Raw genomic sequence first — 17909 nt, 5'->3', positions numbered from 1 at the left:
GCAGTTTCATTTTTCTAGAAATAATTCACAATCCATTCCATGTATGAAATGTGGCCCCAGACAGCTTCTCTATTACCTCCCTCCCATCCAAGTGGCCTTGGAAAGCAGAGTGCAGCAGGCCACATTACAAACTTCCCAACTGCAGCTCCTTATTCCTATCCAAAATAATGATCAACAAATACCAAGGGACTGAATGCTGACCTATGCAGAAAGAAATGCTTTCAATGGAGAAGAAATTCATTCTGGCAAAAAAAAAAAAAAAAAAAAAAAAAAAAAAAAAAAAAAACTAGGGCACATGCAAATACCAAGGCTTTGGACTGTCAGGGGAGCAAGAGTTTGTACCTGTATCCATCAATAAAACTGGCATTGATGTAGTCAGATCCTTCGACTCCTCGGATAGGCTGCAGGCATACCCTTGTGGATTCATATGGCATAATATTAACAAGGCGATTTTTGAATTTATTACATGGAAGATTGGCACTGATGAACCTTGAGGTGTGAGCTTTAGAGCTGGCTAGACGCTGTGGAACAGAACAATCCAACAAAGACGATTTCAGCCTATGCTGTAGAAAGCAACACACCCCAGTTTCTTTCCTCAGTTCTAAATCTTTCCCTTGCTTTAGAACAAGGGAGTCTTCCAGCTGCACTGCTTTTCCTGTCTACCCAATGAGTCCACACAGCCTGCTGAATTTCTACATACAATGTTGCAAGACTATGATCTCTCCGTTTAAATGAGGCTACAAAGAACTCAAAGTATTGTCAGAAGGCAAAGAATTCAAATGGGAAAGAGGAAAAGTGTTGTATAGTCAGACACCTTAGAAGAAGGTAAGGGAATCTGGTACTTCCCAAATGTCAAAGCTTAAGAAAGGAAAGCTGCGCCTCTATCATCATCTGAGAGTGACGTGCTCCTGGAGGACCACGTCACCACCAGCACCATACCTTAAATTCAAGCTCCATTCCTGTGACATTTTCTCCTGCTTCTATTTGAGTCAGCTTCTGAATGTAGGCATACAAGTTTCTAGCCGGCACTTCGGTATTTCCACACGTCACTGCTTCCAACAGTGCATCGTGGATAAAGATGTACTGGTCCTCGGTCTGAACCATGTAATTCCTCTGGGCTCTCATTAAAGTGACATGGCCATAAATATCTACAGTTTTTTCATGCTTTATTCTTTCTAACATGGCATCTATGACAATGAAACAACCAGTCCGGCCAACTCCCGCACTGTAAGGAAAACGACGAGAAAAAACAATTAGAAAACCAACCTTTAATATAGGATTTTTGCTGTTATCATTAACTTGGTTTTCAATGCACTCATTTCATTGAAATAGGTAGGATGACATTTGAGCAGTATGAAATGAAAAGTATTATCAGGGCACACTAACTGGATGGTAGAGAACAAAATACCAAGTGAAATAGTTTGGTTTCAAAATGGAAACACATGAAATCCAAAGTACTATACTCCTTACTCATGCCACACATGGTACACAGTACTTTGAAACTCTTATTCCACAGAACATGCATTAGGCTGGTACTGTAACATGCTACAAAGATCTAAACAAGAGGTGTGATTTTGCAAAACACCTCCTATTTTAATTCAGTTAAAAAAAAACTTATAAATCTTTCCATTAGAAATAATTCCTATTCACAAACTTAGTCTGGAAGTTTTTCAACCCAACTTAATGGGAAGTTGATAAAAAATGGCAATGTTGCTGTACACTGACATTAGAGCAGGATGTTCTCAATAAGAATTTTTCTTGTACTAGTCCTACCATTATTTATTTTGGGACATGGAATACTTGCAGTCCAAGATACCATTGGGACTACAAGATACCATATACCATTGTGTCTCTAAATGTCAATTCCCTCCTGTCTGAGCCCATTCTGGAAACTTCCCCAGAGCCATTCTTTGCTTCTGGCATCTCTTCTCTGAGGTGCTAGCAGCTTCCATGTTCCGGGCTGACCTTTGCTTTGTTTCACTTTGCTTGGGAGATGACTTGATAACATTCAGTAGTCACCTCATTTTCCAATGACTGCACGATATCATTACTGTGTATTGACATGACCCAACTTATTTCATGAAACCCATTTTCATAAATACTGAGGTGTTACTTTCGTTCACAGATAATGCTTCATGATTACATTGATACCTCCCGAGTGCTAGCTAATTCCTTTCATTAATTCTTAATAAAAAGTACACCAAAAAAGCACCACAGAGTGTGAGTAGGTTTCCTGTTTTTACTCCCTTTTCTTCCACAGTTGAATGGATTCTGAAATTCCAGGTGAAATTCAAGTATCTGTGCAGGAAAACAAAAGCCTCAATCTTTGTTACTGAAAAAGCTCTAAGGTATTTCTTAGACTCCATTACTTCTGGGCTTATGGGTCATTTTCCAGTTGGTGGAACCTGATTCAAAGAGGAGGAGGTGAAAGAGTCAACAGAACACAAAGACACGATCTGCTGTTCCGGGGAGACAATATAATTTACTGAACTGGATTACCAAGTCAGGTGGTTGAAACACTGGAATTTCCTCTACTGCTGAAGAGAATACTAATAAAATAAAACATCTATGCTCTGAAATCTCAAGGAAAGCCCTGTTTGTTTCCTACTTTATCCACCCCTTCAGTCTGACTTGATTTCAGTGTGAAGTACAGCTGAATGCAAACTGTTTTCCTCCACATCATAGATGTTTATTTGGCTGGGAAAACTGACACATAGTGCGCGTAGGTCCACATTCCCACCTTAGATACAGAGCCACAGTTTCCTTCACTTGCTCATGCCACTGGTTCCTGTCACTTTTATAATCAAAGTGTTCACTCATTTGCCCAGTGCTCACTGATCATGCTACCTTGACAACCACTACACAACGAAGTATTTGGTCACGGAAATACAACATTGTCACTTAGATCCCCCCCGTCAAGAGTTCAGAGATTGCTCACAATGTCTCAAGGCAAACCTTACTTTACATGACTATTTTTTAATACCAATTTATTTTTTTGAAATGATTTCTAATACCAATTGGTATTTTCTCATACCAATAAAAGGATGTACTGGTTGGGTGGGTTATGAACCAGGACTGGGAACGGAAGAGGGAAGAGGAAGGAAAGAAGTTGGGGTAGCAAAAGAGAAGGAATGGCTGCTGACATCTGACTGCTGGTTCAGTGGCCAAAGTGACATTTCTCATAGCCTTGATGAGACAATTACAGAAGGAATGTACCAGAACTTCCATTGAATGAGTTCCATGAGCACTCGGGTGCCTGACTCCACTAAAAGGGCAGTTTCTCCCTAGTGCCATGTGTTTGTAAGATAATAAACAAGCATTTCATAATAACATAATATCTTCACTTACCACTGAGTAGTATTGATCAAAACCAGCTCCCATGCTGAAGCTCTGTAGATTTCAGACTGGGTTAAGTGCAAATGGGTCTAGCTAAAAATTGCTTACAGCTTATGTCCACTGTCAGAGGGTCCCTCAATATTAATTCCAGACTCTAGAGTTTCCATCACAGAGTGAAATGACATTGAGATGACATGCAAAAAGCTTCCGGAACAAAGTCTTGGACATGCCAGTACATGTCTTAGACAAAGCCAATTGGAAACATGATGTAAGCATTAACATTGTGCTATGCTGCCCTGCTGCTCCCAAGGCCCTGAGATCTGTGAAGTTCCCTTTCCCTTTCCCTTGGTTCCACTGAGGGAACCTGTGAGATGTGCAGTTTCCAAGACCCATCCCACACTTTCCTCTTCTCACTTCCCAAGCAAGAATAGTCACCCTACTGGCTCAGATCTTAACTGCTGCCCTACAGTAGTCACAGTGATATGGCATTATTAGTCTGCTAGGGTAGCATCCATAAACAATAGAGCAGATCTTGAAAGCAGGAATGCATTCTCTATCTCTGTGTACCCTGCATCAAGCATGTAGTCAATGTTGTCAATGATGTGCAAGAGTTACTGATTGTCAGGGTTGAGAGAGCTTCTGGGATAAATGGCCTAGCCTAGGTCTGGAAAGCTACTGTCGAACAACTTGCCAGTCAGGGAAAGATCCCACATTTCACAAAGGTTCCGAACCACTCAGAGAATACCCGGTGAATGTCCACAGTGCCTGAGAGGGAGAGAGGAAGCCACTCTGTAGTCTCTGTGGCTTGGTCTCTGACTTGTCATCACATTGCAATGGAAAGAAACTAAAGCCGACTAGAAAAGGGAGTGCCCCCATGATTGTCAGGTTCTATGACTATGAGTGATGTCCTTTTCCCTTTCTCTGCTTTGTTTTTCTAAATTGTCTTCTAATTGTGCACTGTTTCCAACTGGATACAACTTCATGCGATGCTTCCCAGTAGAAATCACACTGTAAGCTTTCTAACTGAGTCCTATATATTATGTCGACTCAGGATAATAGCAGGAATATTTTCTCAAAACAGGCATCAGGGACCATTCAAATGTCTGCATGATGCATGGTTCTATATTCTGGCAGGAAAGCTCCCCCCAGAGTCTTGCAAACTTGATAAGTCAAGCTCCAAACAATAGCAACCTCTTCATGATGGTAAGGACGCCTATTTTTCCAAAACATAGAAGGGAAACAAATTCAAATGTGTGTGTGAGTCTACATCGCAAATTATGGAACGGAAATACACGAGAGGTCATTAATTCTGCAGCACCTATTTTTTTCTCCCTAAAACCCAAAATATTAACTGCTCAATTCTGCTGTGTCTACTGAAGGCAAAAAGCTGACCCTTCATGTGTTACCTCTTCCCTGAAATGAAGAGTTTTTTGGGGGGTACAATGTTCTAGGGGTCTCTTCACTTAAGGCAAGACCACAAATTTCCAGGTAGTTTCTTCAGATACCAATGGTGGTGTGTCCTTCAGAAAGTCATTGAACTGCCCTATTCTCCCATTTTCCTTAGATCATGACAGAGAAAATGAACTCCAGTGCATTGTCAAATCTTACCGCTGACCTAACTATACTGAATGCTTTGCGAGATTAAAGGAAGGGCAGTTACTTTGCAAGTACAAAGTCCATTTTAAACTTCTACCTCTGAAGCAAACTACAGGAAGCAGGAATGTTAGCAGTGGGAAAATGATGATCGGATCAACACAGGATCACTTGACATCAGGCCTTTCAAATCTTGCTGTAAGCTACACCCTCTAGTTGCTCTCAGTTCTCTCGCCATAACTTCAAAAAGCAGCACGTTACTTTTGAGGCACTTTCTGCTTCCATATACATCTCGCCATGCTACATTAGTGGTGTCTTCCCCTGAAACTCTGGGTGCCCAGGAGGCATGTGCCAAATGTCTGTCAGCTTCCTTGCTTCCTTTCCCGTTCTCTGATTCTCATAATACTTACAAACTGCCCTGAAGTCACACAGCTAATGATACATGTCCAGAGACTTCAATGCAGGTTCTAAGATGCTAAATTTTATAGCACCAAGTCTCACTGTCCATGTGTTCTGCCATTCTGTCAGGCCACAATTGCCAGCTAGGTGAATTTGTCCTCCACTCCTCTGAAACATCCCTTTCCTAGTGTTGAACCCGCCCTGAGGCAGGATCCCAAGTCACCTTTCTTCCTCGCCTTCTCTGCTTCCTTGGATTCCCTGCTTGAGGGAAGCATGGGAAATATCAGCTACCCGCTGTCATTGTCTCAAACACAAATTCACCTGCACATGGACTACATGAAATCAGCCAAAATCACTATGGCTCCTGTGTCATGGTTCCACCAACTCTTCATGCCAGGGTAGCATTTCCACAAGTTGGAAAGCAAAATCAAAGATAAACTCTAAATAACACCTTTAGAAATCTCCAAGTTCTCTTTTAGACTCTGTCTCAGTAAGTTCTTTTCTCCTCTTGCTGATTAACCTCCTGCCTCTCTGGATTGCTCCACTGTATCTCCTTCTCTCACTGGCAGGTCTCTCAGCCCCCAAAGAGTGAAGAATGCCCCCAAAGTTCTCTCTTCTTCTCTCTCCTTCTCCTTAAGAGTTCAGCAATAATTTTCAAACAAATGGTCCCTACAGTGCTAGCCCTTTCTTTGAGTAGCACAAGAGAACTCTACTTCCACCTGCCCTCGGGTTTCTCCGGTTACAGACAGATTCCAAGATCCATCGACATCATCTCTGCTTACATCTGCTTTTACCACGCTCGCTCTAGCTTCAACATTCACGTCTGAAATTTAAGAATCGATTCGGAATAATAAATTACAAATTTCTGTGCATTCAACTTCTATGGTTTTATTCACCTATCCATCACTGATTTGCTGGAGCTGCCACACAACAATGCTGAAGTCTCAGAATGTGGCTGCTTAGAGTGAAAATAAAGGTAATAGTCACAACATATCACTTACAACCATATGCCATTTATCCTTACGGTGAGTATCTACAATTTTAGAGGCATTTTACTGAGCCTCTCTCCTGGCTTTGCATTCAGTGATGTCACATTTGCAGCTTGAAATCAGTCATGGTGGTGCGAGTACTTACACTGAATGGGTTGGCGAATTCTACTTTTATATCCCCCCAGAGGGTGGGTTGTTACACATCACAGAATGTGCTGACTAGACTATTTCCTCTGTTATCACCACCCAGAGCCAGACAGCAGAGTGCTCATTGCTTTCCTTCATGCACATGAGCTGCCCACTCCCCAGAGGAGCCCACAGGCTGTGGCCCGCCAGCACGGCCTACGCACGCTGTGTGCTAAGGCAGCGGGCAAGGCGTGAGCAAAACCAACTGACCCTTCCCTTGCACAGATTACAGCTTAGTGGGAGAATTGGATATTCAATAACCACATAAATAAATAAGTAATTACAAGTCTTAACTTCTGGGAGGCAAGATGCCGGCAGAGCACCTTTCAGGAAGTGCTTAAATGCATTATCTGTTATGAACCCAATTGTGACCCCTCAGAATTCCTGTTGAAATAGGTCACAATGGTGGTGCCATAATACAGTAGGACGGGCATTCTTCTTAGAAAAGGAACAGGCACCACAGATGTCTGCCTACATTCACACTGGCCCAGAGTCATGGTCATGTAAGGACACAGCTGGAAGGCAGCCTTCTCAAGTCAAAAGAGAATCTCTACTGGAAGCCAACCTGAACAGCACCTTCATTTTGGACTTCTCACTTCCAAACCTGGGAAAAATAACTTTCTGTTGCTCTAGGTACCCCATCTATGGTATTTGCTATGACAGCGCTAGCAGATGAACACGATGGACGAGGGATGGTTTGTTGAGTGCAGAAAGGTGGCCAGGCTTTAGAAGAGGGACAGTACTACCCTGATACTAGTCCCTGGAATGGAACATAGCTCAGCATCTTTGAGTAACTGCAAGAAAGCCAGGTGGCCGGCAGGCAGGGAGGGAAAGTGGCCTACAAATTAATTTCCCTTGTTTAGGTAGTATTTCATTATGTGGATAACTCATGACAGCAATTGTTTAGCTCTGTGCATGTTCATTCACAGTTCACATTTATGATATAGCTCATCTTAAGTTCTTTCATACATTTATTGGTTACTTGGAATATGTCTGCGTAATTTTCCATATAAAATATGCATAAACAGTGGTATTTCTGATGCCTTGCAGAGCTGAGAAACTGCTTGCCCTTAGCCACAACAATTTGCCTAAGTACAGGACTATTGGACTTTATCATTCTAACTCTAAACATATTATTCTATGGTCCTGAAAATTTAACTGATTCTGACCTTTTAGGAGCAATTTGGGCTCCAAATATTTTCATTTTTTTTATTTACCTTGGAGATTCAAAAATTTGATCTTCATGTATCTTGGCACTGCATAGCTCTCAGGAAGTATTTTTATTACAATAGGCATAGCTTCCCTTAATTCCAGACAAATGAAACATATTTTATTTTTCCTACCACTGAGTCTTGCCTAATGCACATCCCCCCACCTCCCTAGCATCCCCATCTATTGATAATCTCCTTTCCTGAAGACCTATCTCATGTGCTGCATCTTTGATGGCCACTTTCCCCTGGGTGACTCCCCCTTGGATCTCTATCACACATTTAGATCACTTTACTACATTCATGTTTTGGTTTCTTTACTTTGCAATTATTTCTTTCCTGCTATCTATGATGATCATCTCCTGGAGGGGAAGGACACAACCTGCTCATCTCCCCTGCACTCGACAATGTCTCAAGGCAATTTCCAGGGACATTTCCAAGGCAAATTCTGGGTACTCCACTTTCGTGGCAAAACTTGACAACATAAGGCCTTCGATGGCACATACAGGAACATTCCCCAAAGCCTTCAGCCTGGGAATATTCCTTGGATGCATGTTTACAAAGAGAACGGGGATTCTTATAATTGGATAGGATAGAAGCAACCTGTTCTTTTGCTTTACTCCAGTTGCTCAGAAATAGCCAACCTCAGGCACTACTTTTTCCTTACAAAATAGAATGCTGGGAATTCAGAGCTTCTAAACAAATGCCAGTCTACTTTTGTTTGAATTTCCAAGCTCCTGTGGCAGCACATATTTTACTTCCTTCTTCAATTTATCCATTTTTCCAGCCATCAGTATCTGAGTGCAGTGCACCTCTCAAAATGAAGGATTGTAGCTCTAAAAGCAAATGCATTTTTCTTTGATCCTGAGAAACTCAGCTCCCCATAGCAGCGATAATGACAGAACCCTATTTAGTGCTGTTTGTTTTTCATCATTTCAACAGCCTTCAACCTAAAACATGATAAGAACAGCAAAACTGATAAACCACACTTATTTTTATCTGTTTTCTGTCGGAACAGTTGCCAAGCATAGAAAGAGATTTTTCTAAATATCTTTAAAAAAGGGAGTGTATAACCCTGTGCTTCAGGCTGAGGCCAGCAAAATTCAGAACATTTATTTTGTTACAGAAAATTCTGGCAAAAAGGGGAAGAGGACAGCACTTTTAAATCAAGTCCAACATTGTGTTGGTCCCTGTTAGCCCTAGAGTAAAACCACTTTGCTAAGTTACCGTCCAGTGAGGACAATAATTTCACTACAACAAATCAAATGATTGCAAAACTTTGGCTTGAAAAAAATTCTCAATTTCACTGAGTGATAGACATTCCGGTGTTTACAAGCTGAGACTATGCAATCCATTAAACAAGTGCGCCTCCTAGGAAATTGTTATTACTTCAATATTATCATTCATCCAGTTACAACATTTGTTTTCAATTTCTAAAAACATGATTGAGTTAGTCCCACGAGTTGAAATATGCTTAATGTCCCGTGATGTGATACGGTAGTAATGTGCAAAAAGAAAAAAATTAAGAGGCACGAGGGGGCTATCGTGATAAAATCATTCCGGGGATGTGCTTAAAAGTGGGCTTTTCCGATGAACCTGGTGGAGTCTGGAAGCTGACCCTTCCATGACACTTCACTGACTTGGCAACAAAAGACAGTAGAATGAAAGAGACTGAACAGATTATTTAGGCGGGTGCAAACACGGCACAAATAGGGACCAAAACTCTTGTGAACACTTCATGCCGTTAGCAGCTCACGATCTGATTCGGTATTATTGGTCGGCTACAACAGAAATGGCATTTATGAGCAACAAACATAATACAAAAGGAAACTCTTCAGATGGATTGTGATTGCTTAGAGGATTAATCAGGTATCTACCGTGGAAAAAACGGCAATGTGATCCTAACACGGCTGCTGTTCTGACGCTCTGCTTTCGAACTTTGTTCAAAGTGATTGCTTCACATGCTCTGCAGCTTTCCTGGACATCTCTGCAATATCTGGGCCTCCCTACCAAACAACTGAATCAGAAGTATGATGGTATTACATCCTCTGGCTTCTCTTTCACCTAGAAAGACTGGGGACATTTTATATATATATATATATATATATCTGACATAAATATTTACCTGCCTCGCTTACTTTAACATACTATAAAATGAAACCTTACAAAAACACATTACACAAAATGTTACTGAAATCCAGTACAATTTCTCCATGCTAATTCACACACTCCATGTCTCCATATTGCAGTTATTCAGGAGGGCGAGTTTTCAGTTGTTCCCTCAAATTTTTAATGCTCATGTCCTCTGAGAGCACGTCCTGCTCTGTAAATCTGACACAGACATGTCTGCACACACATGCAGTCTTAGCATAGGTTTTCACTGCATTAATACTTGAAAGAGCAAAATTAACTGGGTAAAACAATCACATTACAGACATAGTTAAAACTATGACATAATTATCAGATACTTTGTAGCAGGTACAAGAGTATGTGACTCTATGTATTGACAACAGGTCTAAGACATTATTGGGCTCCTCTAAACATGTTATAGAGCAACATGTGTACTTATGATGCTACTTACATCCTTTTAAAAGGACACATGACAGGGTCACACTTTTTCATAATCACACACTACTGTGTAGTACCTGACCTGGAAGAGGTGCAGATTTTCTGAATGTACATTGGAACTGGTGATGGTGATGATGTGGTAGAACTTATACTTTACTTGAAGTGATTGATTTCTCTTTTTAAAATGGACCAAATAATCACGTGATAATGCCATTAAAACCATAACTCAATGGGTGAAAAGTCACTAGGATAAAAACAGTAACTAAACAGTAACTAAACTTCTTTGGAGAAGTTTCTACTTCTCCAGTTTCTACTTCTAGCCCAAAGAAGTAGAAAGAGAGGATGGAGTCCTGTTCAGTCTCTCCTGAGAGCCCAGGGAACAATGTTCACAGAAGTCTGGGTGGTGGTGGCAGCTCCTTGCAACCCCGATTCATTCCTATCATTTGGTGCTAGTTTTAAGAAGTGGGTTTCTGAAAGCAGGGGGATATGAGAGATATCACAGGGAGGAGAATGCTACAAAGGGGCTTGAGTGAGCAGAGACTAGGATAGGAATCCCCCAAGATTCCCCTAAGCCCTGATCACTCTAGAAAGAAAAAGTGCATTGCACTCTTGGGTGGCATCTACTGATGATCCAAACCTCATTCTTCATCATAGAGAAGCAGCAGAGATTAAACACTGAACACCTGACCCAATAAGGATCCTAATCTAGGATATCAAGAAATTCAAGATGACTTAACATCATAGTCCTGCAAGGTGTTTTATTTTACTATGATGGATAAAAAAAAATCTTCAAAGGAAAATAAGCCAAAAAAAATCAAAATTCACATGGGTCTAATCTTATCTTTCCCCCCAACTATGTTGACTAACTCAGAAATCCTCCAAAACCTTCTGCATGATCTTGGCTTTATTCCAACATTATCTGCCAAACACATTACCTATTATTCTTGAAATGTGATGGGCAAGACACATTAGAAGTCCAATGTGTTTAAATAAAACAACACCTGAGTATATGTCATAGCAAGTCTTGTTTTACAGATGGAGAGAGGCGGCCATTAGGAGAGACAGAGCAGACTCAGCTGGCCCTGATAATTGGTAGTTGACTGGAATAGAAATGAGGTTAATTAAATGATGCTATACAACGGAGGTATGAGGCGCTATAGCGTTACAAACAGATTTTCGTGGTAACTGACCACATCATTTCAGACCCTACTCTAATTTCTCCTTAGAATGATACAAAATGATGCACATTTTGAAAGTGGATGCAACCATTTACACCGAAACATGCCAATTGCAGCTGCACAGGTTGTGCACTGCCTCATCCAAAGGAAGTAACCATCACACAGTACAGTGTGGATAATCTGCTTGTTCCATACAGCAGGTTCACCTTTAGTAAAGAGCATTTCTTCTGATTCAGGTTAATCAGAATCAAACAGAAAAGGTCACTGGAATCCCCCATTTATAGCATCCTTACGGGAGGAGGCATATTCTAAGACCCTAGTGGATGCCTGAACCTGGATACTATGGATTCCTATCATAGTAGGGTTTTTCCCTAAACATACATATCAATGCTAGAATTTAACAGATACATTACACACAGAGGATTAGTGGCAATAATAAAACAGAACCATCCTAACAATATACTGTAATAAAAACCTATGTGCTTGTAGTCTCCTTTCTGTCAGAATTTCTTATCAGGCACAGTGTTTTCAGACCACAGTCAACCAAGGGTAACTGCAACTGCAGAGTGCAAACCCCAGATAAGAGCGGAGAACTGTATTTTGGTTGTTTTACAAACAACACCAGTGTTTTCCCCGAAGGGCAAGGTCTTGTGTTTCAATATTATCTTCACTTAAACATAAATAACACAAAGAAATTGGCAGCTCCACAATTTATTTGGTCCTTTTTCCTACCACCTTATATGGGTCTCACTTCACTTCTAGCCCTGCAGACGCCCAAGCAGGTCCCGGTGTTGGTGTTGACAGGGGTGAGATCTGGCTTCTTAAAAGGATTGTCCATTAATAATTGGTACTGCCGATCTGGCCTCAGAAATGGCAGCTTTACAGAGCAGAAATAGTTTTTCTTCGAGCTCCCTAGGTAGACCCAAGGTCCATGATTCCATGAATGTACGCTATGAGAATATTGGTCCAAAAGACACAATAATTACCTGCAATTACCTTTGTTCATGAAAATATGGATCCCTCCCTCTATTTAGTGAAGGGGGGAAGGGTGGGAGAAGAGAGGAATTAAGAGGGATTTGAAATGAATTAAGAGGGATTTTGAAGCATTTCCAAAATGGATGCTGGTGTACCTGGCTGTGTGTTAACTGCTTATATTTACATCTATTTCAGATACATGGATGACTTCCAGCTACTGTGCTATGCAGCTATGATTTGCTTATTGAATGGCACACTGCTCGTGTTAGAAGAATGGAGAAGAGAGGACAGGGTTTGCCTCTCGTGCGGGGCAATACCACAGATGGAGAGCACAGCCATGAGAATGTGGTGCCAAAGAAATGCAAGTTAATACTCAGTATTTCAATAAACGCACAGAGAGTCCTATTCTGTGCATCAATCACCATGCAATGTGCTATTGCCAGCCACTGAAACATTGATCTGTGTGCTCAGGGGACCTGCACATACTCGTAAGTCGTGTGACGCCACAGATTCCTGACCTCTCCCCTGAGAGTCTCACTTGGCAGTTCTGGGGTGAAACCCAAGATCGTATGTTTCCAACAAGCTCAAAATGACCAGGTCCATGGGCCATGCTTCAGGATAACAAGGATGTAGTTAACGCTCCTCTTTCAATAATTTCATAAGCAATGAGAGTAAACCGATGTAAATATATAGAGAACTAATAAAATTCAGCAACAAAAAAACAACCAACATACAGCCAGAGGACCTAAATACATATTTCACCAAAGTAGTTATACAGATGGCCAATGGGCATATGATGATTGTTCTTCAACACTTCAACATTTCTCACTGGGGAAATGTAAATCAGAACCACGATGAGGTTGTACCTCACACCTTGTTAGCTCACACAAAACAGTATGTCAGTGATGATACACAGAGAAGGGAAGCCTCGAGCTCTGTTGGTGGGAATGTAAATGGGTACTGCCATCGTGGAAAACAATATGAGATTTGGCAAAACATTAAAAAATAAAATTATCTCATGATCCACCAATTCTACTTTTGCAGATTTATCCAAAGAAAATGAAAACACTACGTAGAAACATGTTCACTTCCTACTGTTCACTGTGGCGCTGCTCACAATCACCAACGCAGAGAACAGCCTATGTGCCCATTGGCACTGGATGGCAAGTGAGGATGTGACATACACATTGGAATACTACTCAGCTACAAAAAGATAAAATATGGACATTTGGGACAGTGCTAATCGAACGGGGTTTATGAGGGGTTTATGCTAAGTGAAATAAGCTAGCAGGAGAGACATGATGTGATTTCATTCCTATGCTGGCATACAAAGACACAAAGCAAATGAACAAAGCCCAAACCAGAACCAGTCCTTACATTCTGACAACAGAATGGTGGTGGTTACTAGAGGGGGAGAGAATGGTGAGGAGTGAAATGGACATCGGGGATTGGATGGATGGATGGAGGGGAATGGTAACTCCACCTGCAGTGGAGGGCTTACACACTCATCAATGTGTGAGGCTGCACCCCTGAAACTTAGAGCACCGGAAATCAGTTACCTTAATAAAACTGTAGAAAACATGTTCTCAAGGATGCTGTGTACACATGGGTGTTTGTGTTTATACTTTTACACACACACACACCTCAATTTGTATATTTTAAAAACCATCTGTCATTCATATATATTTTGGCTATATCAACTTAAAACATCCATGAAAAGGGGAGACTACAAAGACTGCTTTCAAAAACGTAAGTAAGGGTTGCTTCTTTTTAAACACCAAATACTTTTCTGTCTTCAGATACCTACAAATACATGGAACTACCTTGTAATAAAACTCAAATGTCAGAGGCCCACCTTGCAAGTTTTCTTTGCAAGAAACTACCCCAGATATGACCAAATCAGATACCGTGTAATAAGACCTAAAAGTATTTTTCCAGACACAGAAAGAAAAATACCCAAGCAATGGAACCCTGATTGGAAAGACATGATACAAAGATAACAGAACTATTTTTAAACTTCATTGTATGGCCAGGGGCACAGCAAAATCGTTTGAAAGTTTTCATGCTGATTACGTGAAATGAAAATACACACTGCTCAAAGACAGCCAACATTTTGTTTTTAATGCAGTCTAGTTTATGCAATGAATTTCATTGTTCAGCCTGGGAATATTTCAAAATACATTGCAGGTACAGCTGGGAAAACTCAGTGATACCCCTGTCCACATCTCAGCTATTAGGTTATAAAAATATTTTCACATTTCCTGCAGATGTCTAGATTCCTTTCTTTGCTAGTAATTTTAATTCAGAACTCATTATTGACAGCTGTTTGTTCGGGTAGACCCTAATTGCTCTTTTACCAGACTCAGCTGCAAGCAGGCTGATTTCCTTTCTTTACGGGATATATCACATATAAACACAGGCAAGAAAAAAAAATAACCAATTAACGAAATACGTGTGCATAAAATGAGTCATTGAGAGTTCTGATCAAGTAATGTATCTAACTGCAACATAGGTCAAAGGAAATTACAGCACTTACAGTTTACAATATTAAATATAATTATATGGAAATATTCACAAGCATTAACATATAGAGATGATGAGTGGCAGCATCTGAAAATTTACCCTTTTATTAAAGAAAGCTAAAAATTACCATATTTGAGTCATCGACAGGGCACTCATCTACTGAAGAATGAACTCAAGGCTATCTGTCTGACAGACTAGACACATAGAACCTCACATGCTGGCTGTTACCAATGCCAGTCAGGAGGACTCTAGCATTTGAGGAATCATTTGACTGTTCAGATAATCCTTTCTCTAGAGGAGTGAGTAGCTGGGGACACTGTAACTGCTTCCTCACTTGCAATCACTGCTGTGGGGGAGCTGCTCTCCCTTCCTTTACCAGAAGAGGAATACAAATGCGTTGAAGTCAAAGCTATTTCCCCTGGAAGAGTCTCTTCAAAGGCAATGCCTCATTTTTGCAGCTCCCCAAGAGGTACGGGAACAGCTTGGCAATGTTCATTCTATCAAATGCCTCAATGGCATTGCTCGAGGAGTTGAGGCCAATTTGGGGACCCCAAGCTGCCTTCCTTAGTGGACTGGAACCCTCCAAAGAGGGGTAAACCAAGAACTGGATTTCATGAAGACCACACAAGCAGCAAATAGACTGCATTTGCGAAGAGCAACAACTTGCTTTATTTGTGCGCTGTCTATTCTGCCAATGGAGGGAATGTGACGATCAGGGATGACCAAACTGCTCCTTGGTAAGGAACCCATTCAAGGAAAATGAACTTTTTCTTCACAACAGGGACACTATATGGTGCTTCCCTTTCTTGGGGGGCACTAAATGACTCTCTATGCAGGGTTAATCTACCTCATATAGGGAGGAAGATATTGGAAGCGGGATGCTTATTATCCTGATAATTCCCAGGGACGCAGCATACATTCCCATTAATACCAGACATAATACTAATTAGAATGCAACCCCCAGATTCAACAAAGTCTGACATAATGAATGCAAACTATCCTGTGGGGCTTGGTGCCCACAAAATCTGGACTATAGCCCATGCTCAGACTCTCCCCCAACCAAATAACAAGGGAAGGAATTTCATTTGGCATTTAAGAAGAATGCTACTACCCTTTGTTATCTTTCCTGCTCAGCACAGCAACAGACCAATATACATTTAGAATCATTGCGAGGCTTGCGCCTAGTAATGTTTTCCATTATGACACTTCCTACTCTAATGTTCATTTATTTATCAAACAATTTTTAGTGTTTCCAGTGTGGCATCATTTCCAGGGAGACAGATGCAGTGATGAACTCCTAGGTACCATCTGACCTTATTTCACTAATGGTTGTACATGCGCTTTTTACTGATTCAAACAGTTTAAACATATTCGAGTGACTGAAGAAATAATTTTTCTCTCATGTAGGCATGACAGGGAAGTAGCCTGATGTGATGTGCTCATTTCATGAGAGCAAATTTGGCAAATGGAAAGAACACGGACTTCAGAAACTCAAAATCCAGTCCTATTAGCCCTTCCTGAGCCTCAGTTTTATCCTCTGCAAAATGTAAATCCCCCCCTCTCAGGTTGTTTGGAGGCTATTATTGACAACATGCCTTTCAATTAAGAGCTTCTTGATAATGTTAATTTCCTTAGTCTCCTGTTCCTATGAATCGAGGACCTGCTGTTGAACATTGACAGTCACCTGACCTAATGGCAGTGTAGATATGCAACCTTTCTATTCTACACGGTTTATATTCATGGCGTGGACTCATGAATGTACAAAACCAATATTCCATTTTATTTTCTTATTTCTACACTCTCCAAAAAGATATATTACACGATTTTATCAGATTTCAGACTTAGAAGGGATGTTAAGAGTTGATCTAATCCAGTGGTTTTCAAATTACAGCCCCGAGAACAGCAGCATCTGGGAAAATCTTAGAAATGCAAAGTTTGGGATACCACTAGATTTACACAATCAGAAATTCTGGAGATGGGGCCAAACAACTTGAATTTCAATGAGCCCTTTAAATGATCCTGACCCGTGCCACAGTTGAAGACCCTCATCCAAGTCCGTTCCTTATATTTCACAGCTGCAGAGACAGAGGACAAAGGGCCATTTATGAGAAATAAAATTTCTCCATGTCAGGTTCAGTGCTTTGCTTATGTTGAAGTTCTTTTCCCATTGTCTCAAGTAGTAATTACATAAATGTGCCATCATTTGTTCTTTTCCATAGGCATAAGTGTATCAGCACATAGTTTCTATTCTGCCACCATTTAACCAGCTTAACCACTAACCCAAACTATCCTTTTCCTCCCTTTCTCAATGATCAATTCAACACTGGGATATCTTTACCATATCTGTGCTCTTTTGTGGTCTCAGGGTTCTCATTCTAACATATCCAAATACATGACTTGAATAATTTAAATACCCATGAGATATGGTTACAAAATTAAAGAGTTGTTTCTGAAGAATCAAAGTCAACCGCTTTAGTAAGATTTACTAGATATGATTTATGCCCCATTATGCCCCAAAATAGTACTATTTAATTCTGGAATAGAGCCATTGTATGTAACCACTCTATGTAATTGAAACAACTGTATGTAAATGAAAAACAATATTAACAATTTAAACTCTAGTTTCTTCAGTTTCATCAAGTTCTTTCTAGTCTTCTGTTTATTTTTACATCTTCTTCTTTTAGGTTTCAATACATATACTGAGTCTGCTAAGTCATACTCATAGAAGTACTTAGTTCTAAATTAAATGCATATAGACTTTTATTATTTCAAGTTCATGTTAACTTCATAGTTTTTCTTTATTGTGGGGGGAAGACTTCTTTGATTGAACTGAGGTCTGTACATGATCAAGTAACCCTAACACAAGGATCGAGGGATCGAGGTTTCTTCTGAATGGTCTTGGTTTCAAATATCTTTATATATGTTGTTATCAGCTATTTGAAGGAGAAGCCTGT

General features: G+C 40.6%; 1 protein-coding gene across 14 annotated transcripts in view; it reads right to left on the bottom strand.

The window, feature by feature from the left end:
- Window positions 1-17909, bottom strand: part of PTPRD (protein tyrosine phosphatase receptor type D) — a 2089263-nt gene that overhangs the window by 12946 nt on the left and 2058408 nt on the right. For all 14 annotated transcript variants that reach the window (XM_054689298.1, XM_054689299.1, XM_037494316.2 and 11 more), the window contains 2 exons: window positions 940-1225; window positions 343-521 (listed from right to left, as the gene is read on the bottom strand). In XM_054689298.1, coding sequence (XP_054545273.1) covers window positions 343-521; window positions 940-1225 — 465 coding nt within the window. The remainder of the gene's footprint in view (window positions 1-342; window positions 522-939; window positions 1226-17909) is intronic.

This window comes from Talpa occidentalis, unplaced genomic scaffold, assembly GCF_014898055.3.
Source record: "Talpa occidentalis isolate TD23 unplaced genomic scaffold, MPIMG_talOcc4v2.1 talOcc4.7, whole genome shotgun sequence".
Classification (NCBI taxonomy): Eukaryota; Metazoa; Chordata; class Mammalia; order Eulipotyphla; family Talpidae; genus Talpa; species Talpa occidentalis.
The sequence above is the reverse complement of the archived record's forward strand: the minus strand, read 5'-3'. Positions and strand labels throughout refer to the sequence as shown.